Below are 16,980 nucleotides of genomic sequence, written 5' to 3'. Positions count from 1 at the left end.
CACAGCCTGGCAGAGCCAGCTCTGTGCCAGCATGGATAAGCTCATTCCACGTGGGGAATCACACCTGGCACTTCAGGAGGGCTGCAGCCACAATTCCAATGGGACTGCTGCCAACACCCTGACCCACAGGGAGTCAGGTTGAGTTCTGACTTTGTCAGTGTTGGTTTAATTTACTACATTGTTTATTTTATTTTTTTATTTTCTTCCCTATTAAAGAACCATTATTCCTTCACCCATATTTTTTTGCCTGAGAGCCCCTTAATTTCAAATTTATAACAATTTGGAGGGGGGGGGGTGGTTTTACATTTTCCAGTTCAGGGGAGGCTCCTGCCTTCCTTAGCAGACTCGTGTCTTTCCAAACCATGACAGATTTTGGCATGTCCTGGAACTAGAGGATTGGAACATGGAACCGGAGGATTGGAACATGGAACCAGAGTATTGGACCATGGAACCAGAGGATTTTTAAGGTCCCTCGCCACCCAAGCCACCCCAGGATTCTGTGATCCTGTGGTTCAGGAGGGAGGAGTGGTGAGGGATGGAGCCGGCAGGGAGGGAGCGGCGCCAGCACCGTGCGAGGAGCCGGCGGCAGAGGGCAGTGCAGAAACCCCATCTGGCAGAGCTTGCGAGTGTGATTCATTCCAGCGGGAGACATCCAAGAGACTTTATCAAGTGCAATTGTCCCACTGAGCCTTTCACCTGCACACACTTGCAAGACAGTCTGGAGTGACTGCAGAGTATCCCTTTACAGTCAGAGCTGAAAGGAGCATTATAAAGGTGAATTAACATTTTAAAAGAACGTAAAAAACCCAGAACTGTTCTAATGGTGATTAATGGGAAGCTATAAGGGAGGCCGTGACCTCCTGGTGTCATTAAATGGATTGGCAGGTTTCTGAGCATTAATTATAAATAGCCACAGGAGTTTGAGTGCTTAGCAGAACGATGATAAATCCATGACACAGGGACAAGGAGCCAGGAGCGTGGGGGAACACGTGCCTGTGTGTGCACACAGCTCAGCATGCAAGGACACATGGGTGTGCGCGTGTGTCACACATAGGAAAGGGGCACAAAGCCAAGAAAAGGTGGAAATGAGTCCGTCTGAGGATACTGCTGTGTTTGGGTGGAGGGAGAAATGGATAAATGACAAGTTAGGCACTACCAGTCAATCACATTTTCTAAATGTTTTATATCCCAAAAGCTATAAAAGCAATATTCCTTTCTGGCCTTATTGGAGCCATTTCTGGAAGGCAATCACATCTGTTTCCTTGGGGATTTGAGCTGAACTGTGCCTTGGCTTTTTTTTCCCCTTGCCTTTTTTTTTCCCCTCCCCTTTCTATTTACTCTCTAGCCTGTTACCAAAGCAGGGTCAGAGCATGCATACAAATAGGGAGGAGGAGTGAAAAACAAACAGCCCCGAACCAGTGATGAACAGACAAAAAGTGAATGCAAACTTCTCATGGCCGAGCTACAGCTCCAGTAATCATGTGCCGCACAGATTCTGGGTCAGGCAGCTCCCACATTGGTATTTCCCTTGCTTTAATTGCATCATTCCACAATTCCATTGATATTGTGGAGATGTGCATCCTGGGGCACTGCTGTGCATCACCTCGCATGTGCTGAGCCACCCAGCCTGCCTGAGATTTGCACAGCTCTTCTCCTCCAAGGTCCCTTGGAGAGACACTCGTGGATTAAAGCCCAAATCCCTCTCTGCAGCCCACGGGGGCCCAGAGCCACAGCCACACAAAGGTACATTTGCTCCCTAAAGCAGAAGGTGGGGTTTTTGCAGGAGTTCCTTGGGAAGAAAGGATCAGCAAACCATCAGAGCCTGCAGGTGGAGGAGGGAATAAACGGGCGATGAATGGAGGGAGGACCTGAGGCTCGTTAATGAGCTCTGCCAGTGAACCACAGCCACTGCAGAGAGGGAAAGCTCCTCTCGCTGCCAATGACGGGAACAAAAGGCTCTGGGTGAGGTGCCAAGGGGGCAGTGCCATCCCTGGGCATCCAGACACCCCCTTAGCATTCAGGAGAGAGGCTGAGCTGGCACAGCTCTGCACCAGCAGCCACATCCCAGCCCCAGCACCCAACCATGGAGCATTTCCACTGGGATTGGGATTCCCATTTCCTCCAGCACCTCTCTGAACTTCTCTTTTATTTCTTTTTATTTCTGCCCAATCTATGGGGAAGAAAAAGCACAAGCCAACTCCCCTCCATACACACTAAAATTTAAAATATCCCTGTTTAGATTTAAGTCTCATTACCATGCTGGGCCCTCCTGTATTATTTCAACTGATTGGAATATGGTGGCAAAGGAATAAGTTCTCCGTACAATTTTCTTCTGATCCTATTAGTTGCAATACAATTACAGTGAATACATCAATTCTTCGTCCCAGCAGCTCCTGGAAAGAGCCACCTATTAAAAGCTGGCTTATTAATGGAATTGTACTTCCAGGATTAATCGGGCCACGTTGGCCATTTCCATTTCTCACTCCACAAGTGCTTTTGTTTGCTTAATAGGCTGAAGTAACTTGAGAATGACACAACTTAGAGCTTCCCCATTTGCTCTGCATATCGCCAGCAAATTTAATATCACTTTCCTTGCCGGCATCTCCCTGGGATAAAACCTGGCAGTGCTGCCAAGGAAATCCACCCTGCAGGCTGGGGAGGGGTGTAAGGAGCTTTCTGCCTTTGGCAGAGCCAACAAGGGGAAATTCCTCATTGATCCAAGGCTTCAAACCCAAAGGGAAATGGGAACACCAAAACAATTGGCCAAAACCTGCTGGGTGAGAGCCACTGGGGTATCACCCCATGAGCAGCTCAAAAGCTTCCCAAAGCCCCTCAGAGCATCACCCCCTGCCCAGTTTGGTGTGGGGGGTCCCCTCTGGTCCTGCCCAATCCCAGCCACAGGAACCAGTCCCAGCATCATCCCTGCAGTGTTTCCCAGCAGAGATATTCCTGTGGCAGCAGAGCCACTGCATGTTGAAGCACAGTAATATAGTATGACTTTTCCCTTTAATAGAATTTTTCTAGCCCACTAGGAAAAAAAAGGCTCCATTAGCCATACTACAAAGGCTCCTACTTATTAGTATTTTAGAACAGCGGCAAAAACATTTCTTGAATCTAATTATTGCTGACAAATATGAAAATTGAAATCAAAGTTAAATTTTCAGCTACAGTGCCTCATTCGGCCGCGGCTCGCCCGCTCCCAACGATTGCATCAACACATTTATTCTGCTGAGCAGGCTCCCAGATTGGGCCCCCCCTTTCCCTGCAGCCCACCCCTCCATCTTCACAGGCATTAGCTCTGACATATTCATCTCCACAGCCAGGCCACGGAACCAACTTCATGTTTACCAGTTGTACATGGCCAGCGGATCGGAGCAAGGGGCTGCAGAGGAAGGGAGCAGAGGTTGCTGCTTGAAGAAGAACTTGCTGCTTTTTGTTTTTCTCTTTTTTTTTTTTAATTTATTGTTATTTATTTCCAACTTCACTGTCTCTCATCCCCTCCCAACCCGATCTCTGAAAGGGTGATTTTGATTTCCACCAAGACAGAGGATGTGGAAGGGAGGGGAGAATGGAGAGAGGGGGGAAATAAGGCAAAAAAAAAGCCTTGTCAACATATTTCCTTTCTCCTACCTCCCCCCAACATACTGTAAAAATCAATCCCCTTTGTCATTTTGCTCTGCTTGTGTGAATGTTTAATGGCTGTCGAGGGAGATAATGATTGCTGCTAGGAAATTCATTTCAGATTTGCTATTTATAAAGTACTTGGTGCTCAGGTGGGAAATTAACATAAGGAAGGGGGAAAGGGACCAAACCAGGGGAAAAAAGGCAGCAGGAGAGGAGGGATGAGATGCTGCAGGGCTGGCTGGAACGGGATGGAGCCCAAAGAGAACCTGCATCTGGTCCCAGCTCTCCTGGGACAGAGGAAAAGGTTTGGATGGAGCAAGGATGGCACTGCCAGCCCCTTCCCACCCGTGGGTGCAAGAGATAATTCCGCAAGTGCTTGGGGGCTTCATCCCCCAAAACCCCGACCAGCATCCCCAGCAGCACCAATGGTTTGTGCCCCAGCTCCCCCTGCAGCCCCTCATCCCTTTGGATTGACCCCAAACCTCCTCTGAGCCCCCTCTCCCCTCAAATCCCCCCAAACCTACTGGATTTTTGAATCCCAAGGGAATTCCCATCTGTGGTCCAGCCAGACCCCGCAGCCCCAGCGCTGCCATTGAGTTGCTAATTCCTTGTCTCAGAAGTTGCTTTTCACTTTCTGATTTTTCAATAATAGGCTTGGTATGAATCCCTTAAGCTTCTGAAATAAGCTGAAAAACGCTTTTCCAGCCATTTACATAAACACAAGTGGATCAGAAGGAATAATCATAGTTTATGCATTATTTGGGGGCTTTGGAGATGGTTTCTAATGTGGTGTCAGGTTTTGAAGCCCAAAACATACAATGGGAAGCATTGACGTGCAGAAAAGCGGCACAAAAAGTAAACAATAAATAATACACTTTTTTTTTCATGTTGTCTCCAGTGACAAGGCAGTTTTGGCTCTGCCACTACCCCGGCCTCTAATGGATCACGGATCCTGCTCCTCGCCAGCTTTGTTCCAAAAAGAGCTTCATTAAGAGAGATGTCACTCATGTTAAATCCAAATTCACCCCGTGCCAGCCAGCCCTGCCGCTCTCCTGCACCTTGGCCCGCTATCAAAAACCCCAGTGCTGCCTTTGGGAATTGACTTTGGAAAAGTAAAAGTCTAACGGAGGCACCCTCTGATCTCTAAATACCATCTGTCCTGTGGAAAGGGAATAAAAGCTAAAAACACCCAAACCAAGCCAGGAACCAAGTGCTATTCACCAGATAACTCCTCTAAGAGAGGGAAAAAAGCCCCAAACACCAAAAAAAGAAAGAGAATATTATGGCACTAATGAACCTTGCTTTGCTCTGTGGGCCTGTCACGCTTCCAGTGAGGCAGGTCAGGTTTGGCTTTCAAACCAGTTCTTTAAATCAAGAATTCTGTTTCTAGTAAAATGGAAACATTAGCAAAGGATCTGTTTTGAAGAAATAACAATACAAAATGGAACAAGGCTGGAGACTCCAGGCTCTTTGATACTGCTGGAACACGGCCTTTGGAGCTCTTTTTTTTTTTTTTTCTAAATCACTTCACAACTTTGTATATAAAGCCTCAGCGAGCTCCGAAGAAAATGCTTCAAAAATCAATCCTCACTCTTCCCAGAATTTGCTTTCACTGGGAATTTGGTGATTGTTCTTTTTTTAATTATTATTTCATTTTGGAATTAGAAAAACCTGAAACATTCTGCTTCGTTTCTAATATTACACAATTTCCTGTGGCATTTCCCACTCCTTAGCAGCTGCTCTCTCTCTCTCCCACCATGAGTCACTGGAGGACACGAACAAGCCCTGTGGACTGAGCATTTGTGGTTTTCCAAGCTCCTTTCCAAGCTAAATCAGGGTTTCCAGGATCAGCAGTTTGCAAGGAAAATACACCAGTCCCTCAAGGCTGGGTTGGATGGGGCTTGGAGCAGCCTGGGACAGTGGAAAGTGTTCCTGCCATGGTAGAGGGTGAAATGTGTCTCTAAAGGGATATCAGGGACAGCCAAAGGTGATACAGAGACTCCATCATCAGAAAGCATGAAAAACACTTTATTTAGAAATCCACAGTTCTTACAGAAACAATGGTGGACCTAAGACCTGATTGGCCTTTAGGAATCTTCTCTCTCCTGTTGGTGAACTATGAATAGCACACTCTGGAGAATCATATCTATAAACAACGTTTACAGAAAAAGAGATAATAATTGTTTTAATTCTTTCTCTGAACTTTCCCACAGCTTCTCACAGCTTCCCAGGAAAATCCTGGAACAGCTATGTCTCTTTGTGTTCAGAGGATATGTGATTACCACGGGAATGAGATGAGGTTTAAGCTCAAACCCAAACTGTTCTGGGATCTTTTTCTGTAATTTCCAAAAAATCCCTAATGAGAATTTGCCTTCATCCTTCCTCCAAGCCAGCCCCATGACCTGGTGTGAGTCACAGCTCACCCAGGGCATAGAGGTGCCCCTTCCATCCGCGTCCAGAGGGTCCTTGGGGCTGTGCTGGGACTTTCCAGTCTGGCAGCACCCCCATCCCCATTGTCCCCGTGGGAAGGCAGAGGGTTCCATGCAGAGCTTTAAAGGGAATACTCTGACCACCAGGAATTCAGGCACAGTGGATGCCCAGAACCCTGACCTGCCCATGCAGCTCCTCTGAAGCATTTCAGAGCCGAGGCTCCTTTTTCTGACTGCCCTGATTAGCAAGCAAAGCATTACTGGGAGGTGGAGGAGGGGGGCAAGAATGCCAAGAACCAACCACTGTCTTCAGTGGGAACAGTCAACAGGACAAGGGGGCCAAGAGGTCAATTAATTTACAACAGCTTTCAGCATTAGACATATTAACTGTTGAGCACATCAAAAATCCGTGCTCTGCCGCCTGGCAGCAGAGAGCAGAGCCTGGCAAGGCAGCACCTCTGATTTATTATTGACCACGAGCAAGGTGCCTGCTTGGGGAGGTGGAGGAGGAGAAGGGAGGTGGCAGCTCACCCCAGCTGCCAGCCACAGTTCCAGATGTGCTGGGATGCAGTTCCTGCAGGATGCAGGGGTTGGGGTGCCCCAAGGGGCGCAGGGACAAAAGGGTTACTCTTTGTGATCCTGTTTTTTGTAGAATCACAGAATGGTTTGGGTTGGGAAGGGATCTTAAAGATCCTCTTATTCCAATCCCCTGCCATGGACAGGACACCTTCCACTATCCCAGGTGGCTCCCAGCCCCATCCAGCCTGGCTTTCAACACTTCCAGGGCTCCAGGGGCAGCCCCAGCTGCTCTGGGCACCCTGTGACATCACCACCCTCACAGGGAACAATTCCCAATATCCCATCCATCCCTGCCCTCTGGCAGTGGGAGCCATTCCCTGTGTCCTGTCCCTCCATCCCTTGTCCCCAGTCCCTCTCCAGCTCTCCTGGAGCCCCTTCAGGCCCTGGCAGGGGCTCTGAGCTCTCCCTGGAGCCTTCTCCTCTCCAGGTGAGCACCCCCAGCTCTCCCAGCCTGTTTTGTTTTTTCCTATAAAAAGCTTCTAAAGGCATGAAAAACCCATGTGTTGGTGCTGGCTGGCAACAGAAGACAGAAGCATGGCTTGGACTTCCTCTACAAAATCCCCAAATCTGGCACCTTGCTCATTTTGGCTCCTGTTTGAAACCAAGAGCTCAGCTCCAAGTCTGAGTCACAGCTCGAAGCTTTTGCCATGAACATCAGAGATGGATCAGGTTTGAGTCTAACGGGAGATTTGTCACTGCCCATCAAAGGAGAATGACAGGAATGCTCAAAAAATCCCATTTCCCCTCTTTAAAGCTCTTGTCCCTTCAAGTGGAGAACAAGCAAGGAAAGTTTTGCCCTTTCTTTCCACTACTGAAGTTGGCAAGCAAAGACAAACACAAATGAAGGTTTTTTTCTGATCCCCATGGACAAATATTTGCTCCTCAGGGGGTGTTTCCCAGGCTGAGGAAAACTGAAATTCACCTGCACTGTCTGACTGGAGCTTCCTGGCAAGAGCTCTCCCCATCCACTCCTGGTTTACCACAGAAAACAGCAAGCCCTGCTCACTAACCTGACCTAAATCTGTCAACTGATCAATTCCTTCCCCATGGAGAAAAAATAAAATGGGGGAGGAAATCACAATATAGGTATTTTTAAGTGAAAACTGCAAGAAAAATACACAAAGCAGACACTTCTAATATCAAATGCACTCATCTCAGGAGTAAGTTAAAGGAAGATGGAAAAACCACAAGCCAGGGTTGTTCTGCTGATCAAAATTCCTATGTGGGGAAAGGAGAAGAAGCTTTTCTAAACATAAGCATATCCCAAAACTGGCTGCAGCCTCCAGAGCCCCAGTCCTGCACAGAGGGATGGTCCCTAGGGTGGCTCAGAAGCTCAGATTTAGCAGAGGAGGTTTTTTCCAAGCTCCCAGCTCCCACCTGATCCTCTCTGCTTATCAAACTGATATTTATCTTCTTCTGACCCATGAAGCTCATCCCAAATGTGAAGCATCTGGACACCAACCTGGGCTTCCATAGAATCCCCAAATCTGGCATTTTTGCTCATTTTTGCCCCTGTTGCTCAACTCCAAGGCAGCTCCAAACCCTTGCCATGAACACCTGGGATGGATAATCTTTTCCTCCTCACATACCCACTTGTTCACATGTGCTTCATGCCAGGAAACAACTGCACATCCTGAAATTTGTGCCAGCACTTACAGGACCTCACACATCTCCAGTCCACCAGTGGGGCTCCTAAGCCTAGTGTAGCTACTACACAAACCTATTCCAGCACCTCCTCCTGTGCTCTAAGGTAATTTATTTCACACAATGGAGTTTCCATTTCACTTCGATTTTTTTTATCATTTTGATCATGTTTTTTATCATTTTGATAATTTTATCATTGAGATCTCAGCATAGAGCAAATACAACAGCTTTACTCCTCCTTGTCTCCTGCCAATCCACTGCTGTGTAACCAGCTCAGCACAGGGAGGCTCCCAGGGAAGCAGCAGAAATCCACACTTGTGTAGGGGGATAGAATATAAGAAAATAAAGATAGTGTAGAAAGTATTCTTACCCCTAAGGAGTTGTAGCTGGGCCAATTATCAAAGATTAGGAGCTGGCCTGACTTTAACAGTAACCAATGAGAAGAAGATGCTATAAAGAGTGGGGTGGTATTGAGAAAGGAACTGGAGTCAGTTTGGGAAGAAGAAAGAGTCAGTGCTCTGAGGAGATGTCCATGAGAAACACTAGGAAGGTGTGAAACTTTTGTGATAAGGAGACAACAGCATGGAACCCCTGCAATAAGATGACAACACACTTAGAAACCCCACCTGCAGCTCCGCCACCCAAACCAAAATCCCTTCCCAGCATTTTGGGTGCCTCCAGCGTTTTGCACAGCTCAGCTGCTTTCCAAAGGTCTTCTCAGGTTGCTGCTTGCTCTGATGAATTTTAAAAATGTGCCAATTAATGCCACGTGGTTCCTGATTTCCAGAGGTGCTGATACCTCCTCTGCCCTGCTGGGAATCAACAGCAATGACAGATGTTCAGCCACGCTCCAAATCCAGCTCCGAGCAGGCAGAGTGCATTCCCCTCCTTTTATGTACTGCATATAACTGGGTTATCTAATCATGTAGCTATTGATTATTACTGTTATTACCTATTAAAAAGCTATTTTCTGCTGTTGGGGTGAATATCATGTTTTATTGACCTGTGTGATAACTATTAACCACATCTAATATTTTTCCTGAGGACCAATAAATCCGAGCATTCACAAAAAGATGTCGATACACGTAATTTTTCTTATACACATTCATTAGTGCAATTACCTCCTGCACGAGCTGCCAGGAGGATTCCCCTCACCCCTCCACTGAGAGAAAATTCTACAGGATTCTGGGGGTAGAATATTTTGGGGGCAGCATTTTTTGGGGATAGAATTTTTGGGGGATAGAATTTTTGGTAGTAGCAGGCGGTTTCCCCTCACCCCTCCACTGAGAGAAAATTCTCACAGGATTTTTGGGATGGCATTTTTTGGGGATAGAATTTTCTTGGGCCAACGTTTTTTGGTGATAGCATTTCTTGGGGGATAGGTGTTTTGGGGGGCAGCATTTTTGGGGGATAGAATCTTTGGGGAGTAGCAGAAGGTTTCTCCTTGCCCCTCTACTGACAGAAAATTCTCATAGGATTTTGGGCACAGCATTTTTTTGGGGACAGCATTTTTCAGGTGTAGCATTTTTGGGAGATGGTATTTTTGGGGGCAGCATTTTTTGGGGGGATAGCACTTTTTTGAGATAGCATATTTTGGGAGTAGCATTTTTTGGGGATAGTATTTTTGGGCACAGCATTTTTTGGGGATGACATTTTTTGGGTGTGGCATTTTTTGGAGACGGTATATTTGGAGGCAGCATTTTTTGGGGGGTGGCCATTTTTTGAGATAGCATTTTTGGGGGTAGTATTTTTGGGCACAGTACTTTTTGGAGATATCATTTTTGGGGGCAGCATTTTTTGGGCACAGCATTTTTTGGGGATGATATTTTTAGGGTGTAGCATTTTTTGGGGACAGTATTTTTGGGGGCAGAATTTTTTGGGGAGTGGCACTTTTTCGAGATAGCATTTTTGGGGGTAGTATTTTTGGGCACAGCATTTTTTAGGGATATCATTTTTGGGGGGCAGCATTTTTCAGGGATAACATTTTTTGGACACAGCATTTTCTGGATGTACCATTTTTTGGAGGCAACATTTTTGGGGGGATGGCACTTTTTTGAGATAGCATTTTTTGGGCACAGCATTTTTTGGGGATAGCAAATTTTTCTTAGCCCCAAACCAGATCCCAAATCCTGTCCTTCCTGAGGGGAAGCACCCAGCACCTCCTCCTTGTGGATGTGTCTCTGGGTCAGATCCAGCCTTTCCATCACACACCAGCACAGCCTGTCTCACTTTGGGAATTATCTGCATCCCAGCCACATCGAACGAGCGAATAATTCTTTCGGATGAGGAACGCTCTGTGTAGGATGTTGACACATGCTATTATTTTACATACCTATTTCAGCTTGTATGCTTATTAGAATAAGGTCTTTATGCTAATTTGTAAATCAAATTCCCATAATTCTTGGCTTACTGATGCTAAAGGCCCAGCTAAATCTTCTATGACCTTTTAGCCTGGTTAATCCTTTTACGCGTGGCTGAGTGAAGAGTTTTCTTGTCTCTTCCACTCCCAAGTGCTGGGTGAGATTTTTGCCTCTTCCTCAAGAAATCCAGGTGGGCTGTGGGTCAAGGACATGGGGAACATGTGAGGACACCCCTTTGCTTTGAGCCAGGAAAGGGGGAAGGGAAAATTCTGCTGCCTGGGCCCTGTGTGAGGATATTTTGGATTTTCATTGCTGCTATTTAAAAATCACACAGAAGACACAGAGCAAACACAATGAGAGCTGTGTTGCCAAATTGCCACTCACTTCCCGAAGCCTGGGGCTATCCCAGCCCTCTGCAACATCCCCTCTTCCCTTCTGATTCCCCAAGTGGTGGCTGGACATTTTCTGGCTCCATCCTTCTTGTGAGTGGATGCAATGGACACCCACAGCTCCTTCCCAAGGGGATGCAGCCTCCAAGAAATGCTCCAGCCTCCCTCTCCAGCTCCCTTGGTGTCCAAGCACCCTGGACATTCCAGGGCTCGGGAGGCTCCTTCCTGATGGACACAACCCTCAACAGCTCCCATTTTAGGGCCACAATTCCACAAATCCAACAAATCTACAGAATTTCCGCAAAAGTGAATCTGCAAAACTTAGAGGACCCACAGATGTTTGCACCAATGCAGGTGGTCAAACGCCTCTGAATTATCCCACTTCATGCTCCACTTTCCTTTCAAGCACACTCACAAATCACTTTTCTTATTGTTTGTTTGGCTGGAAATAGGGAAATGACCCAGAGGAGGACGAGCTGCTGCAGAGGGCAGCACGCATCTCTGGAGATATTTGGAGGAGGTTTGTGCCAAACACAGTTTTCCTGCATGACAATTATTTTCATGTCTTCAAACACAAGCCAGCTCCACTTCAGGACACCAAACAAAGGGGAAAAGTTATGAATTCCAAAAACTGCTGGGATTAGCAGAAGAATTCATGAAGCAGAAGCACATTACTGCTGATTTTCAGCACTGCATACAAACCTAAATATCACCTTGGGCTTGAATGAACCCAATTTTCTCAAAACTCTCTTTAAAAGTTTGTGCTAAAATACAAAATCATTTGTAGGGTGTGTTTGAGGGGTTTTTTAAATTACTCTTAAATAAAATTATGCAAGAAAAACTCCCAAGGGGACTTCTTCCCTCCAACAATGCAGCAACTCCCAGCCCTAAAAAGGCCCCAACTTTTTGTTGCTCTGGGCAATATTTCACCCAATTCCCCACAGCTCTGCCCTGTGTCCTCCCCAGACCATGGAGTAATGCGGTTCCCTTCTTTCCCTCAGTCCAAGAGTGACTCAGAGACTTCTGGCACCCACATCAGGTTCCTGAAGTGCAGGGAATTGGGGGATTTTGGGCTTAGGGAGTCAGCACATTCCTCCCCACTGCTCTGCTGCCCAGGAGAGTTATAAAAATAATAAATAAAGAAATAAAAAACCCAACTACTTTTTGATCTAGAAGCTTGGAGAGGAAGCAGGAAGGATAACCAGAGGCATGGAATAAGACTGCAAGGAAGCCAGGTGAGGAGCCCCAAAGCAAGCATTAAAAAATGATAAAATGATAAAATAATGAAATAATAAAACAAATTAGGCACAAATTCCGAGCAGCAGAAGTGAGGAGGGAAAGGTGCAGCTCCATCCCTCTCCTGGGGAGCCCCGACCCTTCACACCCGCCCGGGTTCCCTGCAGGGCTGGGAGCCGGGGAAGCCCCAGGGATGCAGGAATGCCGGGCGGGCAGCAGCAGCAGCCCTGCGAGACGGAGAGCGGGAGGAAGGCGAAGAGGAGCGATGCCTCGGCACCGTGTGATGTGCATGTTAAGCAGCCTGTGCCGGTCGATACGGCACGGAGGGCTCTCCCCCCGCAGCAGCCGGCACGGTTTGCCCAGCAGAGAGAAGTTTGTGGTGGGAGACACGCAGTGAGCATCCCTGGGCACCCCGCAACCCCCAGCCCCACACCCCGAGCCCGCCCGGCTCCTGCTGCAGCGCTCCTCGGCACACGGGGGACGAGCCTGGGCTGCTTTGGACATCCCCAGCCTCCCGTGAGCAACGCAGAGGGAGCAGGATCCGGCTGTGGAGATGGAGGTGCATTCACCCCGCCGGGTGCATCCATCCTCAGGAGACCCCACATCCCCCGGGTGCGTCCCTCTCGCCCAGGAACACTCGCACCGCCCCGGGGGTGCATCCCTGCTCCAAGGAGCGCCTGCATCCCCCCACGGGGTGCATCCATGTCCCCGGCAAGTGCCCGCATCCCGCCCCGGAGCCCCGCTCCAGGCACAGCAGCATCCCCCGGCACATCCCCCTGCGCATCCCGAGCTCCCGCGGCGGCCCGGGGCAGGATGCGGCTCCATCCTCTCCTCCCGTGGAGGAAACCCCGCTCGCACAGCCCCTCCAGATGGCTGCGAGGAGCCTAACGCGAGCTGACAGGCTCGGCGCTCCCGGCCAGATGGGGCTGGCTCCTGCCGCCTCTTCCCCCCTCCTTTTCCCATCGCTTTTTGCTCTTTTTTTTCCCCCTTGCACAGCCCCCCCTCCCCTCCCAGCGCCGTCCCCCGGCTGGGGGGAGGCAGCCGTGCTGATTCGGGACAGGCTGGACCAGCGCTTCCCAACTCCCAGCCCGGCGGCAGCGGGGCTGCACCGAGTTTTTCGGACGACCTTGCTGGAAAAGCAAAGGCGCGGGGGGAGCACGGAGGAACCCCGACACCCCCGCAGCCTGTTGGCTCATTGATCCTGCCAGAACCGTGCTGGGATGGCAGAGTCCTTCTGCACCCGCAGAAATAACCAGGACGCCAGGAGAGGAGCGGTGTCCCCCCCGCCGCCAGCCCGGTGCGCCGAGAATTCCTGCGCCGCACCCGCATCCGCATCCCCCGCAACTTCACGGCGGGCTGGGGACCCTTCCCCAGCTCTGTCCCCGCTCTGGGGGGATCCTCACCCCGGCTCTGGGGGGTTTTCATCCCCCAGCCCCTCGGAGGGTGCTGCTGTGGGACCGCGCATCCTCCGCCCGCCCGGGCTGCGTCTCCCGCCGCGTTCCCTACCTTGGGGGAGGAGGAGCGCGGCCATCCCGGCGAAGATCACCCAAGAGACGGGGTGGTGCATTCTGGCCTGGGCCATGGTTTTCCTTTTCCTTCCCCACTCACTGCCGGGCGGGGAGAGGTTTAAAATCCAGCGTTTTCCCGGAGCAAAGCGCAGGAAGAGGGGCGGGAGGGGGGGGGGGAAAGGAAAAAGGAAAGGGAAAAAAAAAAAAAAAACAAAAAAGGGAAAAAAGCACCGAAGGGTGGGGGAGGGGGGAAAAAAACCCAAAAGAAAAAAAAAAAGGGGGGGGAAGGGGGTCGGAAGGGGTTGCAGGTGCGAGGACAGGCGCTGCGTGCCCGCCGCTCCGGCCCGCACACGCCGCCCGGCTGCAACACGCCGCCGGCCGCGCACGCAGCCGCCCCCGCGCAGCACTCATTGGCTGCGGGGCCCCCCCGCGCCCGCACCCGCACCCTGCCGGCACCTGCACCCCCGCACCCCCGCGGCAAAGGCACCCCGAGAACCCCAGGGCATGTGCAAGCCACCATCTGCACCCCCAACATCTGCAACCCCGAACCCCACTAGCACCCGCACCCCCACGGCAAAGGAACCCCGAGAACCCCGCCGGCATCGGCGCCCCCAATATCTGCACCCAAAACATCTGCACTCCCAGCATCTGCACCGCCTAACCCCACCAGCATCCGGACCCCCAGCATCCAAACCCCCGGCGCCCCAGCGGCAAAGACACCCCGAGCACCCCGCCAGCATCTGCATCCCCGACATCTGCAGCCCTGAACCCCACCAGCACCCACACCCCCGCACCCCACTGGCAAAGATACCCCGAGCACCCCGCAGGCATCTGCAACCCCAATTTCTGCACCCCCAACATCTGCACCGCCTAGCCCCACCAGCATCTGGACCCCCGCACCCCCGCGGCATCCAGACCCCCAGCACCCGCACCACCGCGGCAAAGACACCCCGAGCATCCTGCCGGCATCTGCACCTCCAATTTCTGCACCCCCAACATCTGCACCCCCGGCATCTGCACCGTCTAACCCCACCAGCATCCGGACCCCCGGCACCCGCACCGCCGCACCTCTGGCAAAGACACCCCGAGAACTCCAGGGCGTGTGCAACCCCCAACATCTGCACCCCCAACATCTGCAACCCCGAACCCCACTAGCACCCGCACCCCCGCCACCCGCACCCCCACGGCAAAGGCACCCCGAGAACCCCGCCGGCATCGGCGCCGCCAACATCTGCACCCCCGGCATCTGCACCACCTAACCCCACCAGCATCCGGACCCCCGGCACCCGCACCCCGGCACCGCAGCAGCAAAGACACCCCGAGCACCCCAGGGCATGTGCAACCCCAACATCTGCAGCCCCAAACCCCACCAGCACCCGGATCCCCAGAACCTGCACCCCCAGCACCTGCACCCCCAGCCCCCCCGTGGCAAAGACACCCCAAGTACCTCATCGGCATCTGCACCCCCATTTCTGCACCATGAACATCTGCACCCCCAACATCTGCACCCCCAACATCTGCACCTCCTAACCCCACCAGCACCCGCACCCCGGCACCCTCGCAGCAAAGCCACCCCGAGCATCTGCACCACCAATTTCTGCACCCCCCTAAGCCCACCAGCATCTGCACCCCCGGCACCATCGGCACCCGCAGTCCCCAACTTCCCCCCGGCATCCATAGCCCCCCAAACTGCCCCCCCCTCCGGGCATCTGCAGCCCCCTAACCCCATCAGGATCTGCACCCCCCCACCCCTCAGCACCCACATCCCCCTCAGTGTTGGCAGCTGCACCCCCAGAGTTCCCCCCTCCATCCTCACTCCCCCAACTCCAACATCCCCCCAAACTCCGCTGGCAGCCAGCACACACATCCCCTGGGCATCTGCACCCCCTCCATCTGGATCTGCATCCCCCCAGCTCCAGCATCCCACCAAACTCCCCTGGGCATCTGCACCCCCTAAATTCCCCCAGCATCTGCACCCCCCACATTTCCCCTTTAGCATTCACACCCCTGCTCCATCACCCACACACCCCACAGCACCCTTCCATCCCCCCCCAAAGCTCTTCCTCTCTGGGAAAGGGGGTGAATCCCTCCTGGAGCAGCTGCAGCAATGCTGTGACTCAGTTTCCCCACCTGCACGGTGGTGGGAGGGATTCACACACACACACACACACACACACACTCGCACACACACACACACACACACACACACACACACACACACACACACCCTGTGTCCCACCTGCCTGGCCCTAAAAGGAAGAGGGGCACCTGATTTCTGCGGGACAGCCCTACAAACCACTTCCCCTTGTGCACCTAAACCCACGTGGAAATGGCTCTAAAAGCAAATTTAATAAGGAAAAACTCTTCAGGTTGGAGCAGAAATCTCCTTTAGTCCAGATCAAGGGGGATTTCCCATGCTGCAATCACGCTCATCTGATTCCTCACACCAAGCCCACCTCCTGCTCTGAGCAGCATCTGGGCCCCTTGGTCCCAGCTCAGGATTTAACACACTCCTGTTACTTCAGCTCCTTGCCCATGCCAACTACTGGTCCCTATTTTACAACACCAGAAATAAAATAGGCTTCTCTCCACTTCAGGATTCCCAAACCAAACACAACTCTCCACACCACAACCCAGCATCAAGAGCATGACACCCACATGCCCACACAGAAAAGGTCCTTGAAACAAAAACTTTAAATTATTCCACCCTTTGTCCAATAAAAAGAATATCTGAGGCTCAGAACCCCCAGAGACCCCTTTAAAACAACCTAAATAAAAAATATCACATTGAATATTATTTTCATAAGTGATAAGGATGTCTCGTTTGATTGCTCGAGGTGACTCACAGCCCCTTCAAACAACATTATAGCCAGGAGGAAAAATGACAAAGAGGAAAAAAAATTAAAGATATTCTGGCTTTTTGTATTTATGCCTCCTCAGAGGCTTCCAAAAATCTGAGCTGTTCACTTTGCAATTCAGAAGAAGACTTGGCTGCGAACTCTTGGAAATCCAGCTGTGTTTCTCTCTATCACCCAGGGACTCTCTGAGTCAGACCTAGGCCAGTCCTTGTGCTGCAGGAAGGTGACAAAGCACAGGTCCCTCTGCTCAAGCCCCATCCTCAGATCTGACAAGGATTCAAAAGTCAAACATTGGGAGCGATTGGCAGCTCGGGCTGGGTGTTCCCACCTGCCCTGTTTGATGCCTGCACGTC

The 16,980-nt window shown here is 50.9% G+C and overlaps 1 protein-coding gene across 1 annotated transcript in view; it reads right to left on the bottom strand.

Moving 5' to 3' along the window:
• Nucleotides 1-13,869, bottom strand: part of LOC131567388 (protein CEPU-1) — a 390,343-nt gene extending 376,474 nt beyond the window's left edge. The window contains exon 1 of the mRNA XM_058818975.1: nt 13,768-13,869. Within this exon, the coding sequence (XP_058674958.1) occupies nt 13,768-13,843 (76 nt within the window). The 5' untranslated portion in view covers nt 13,844-13,869. The remainder of the gene's footprint in view (nt 1-13,767) is intronic.
• Nucleotides 13,870-16,980: the final 3,111 nt, after the last annotated feature.

The sequence above is a fragment of the Ammospiza caudacuta genome, chromosome 23 (assembly GCF_027887145.1).
Source record: "Ammospiza caudacuta isolate bAmmCau1 chromosome 23, bAmmCau1.pri, whole genome shotgun sequence".
In the NCBI taxonomy this organism is placed as follows: domain Eukaryota; kingdom Metazoa; phylum Chordata; class Aves; order Passeriformes; family Passerellidae; genus Ammospiza; species Ammospiza caudacuta.
This window is presented reverse-complemented; position numbering and strand designations above follow the sequence as displayed.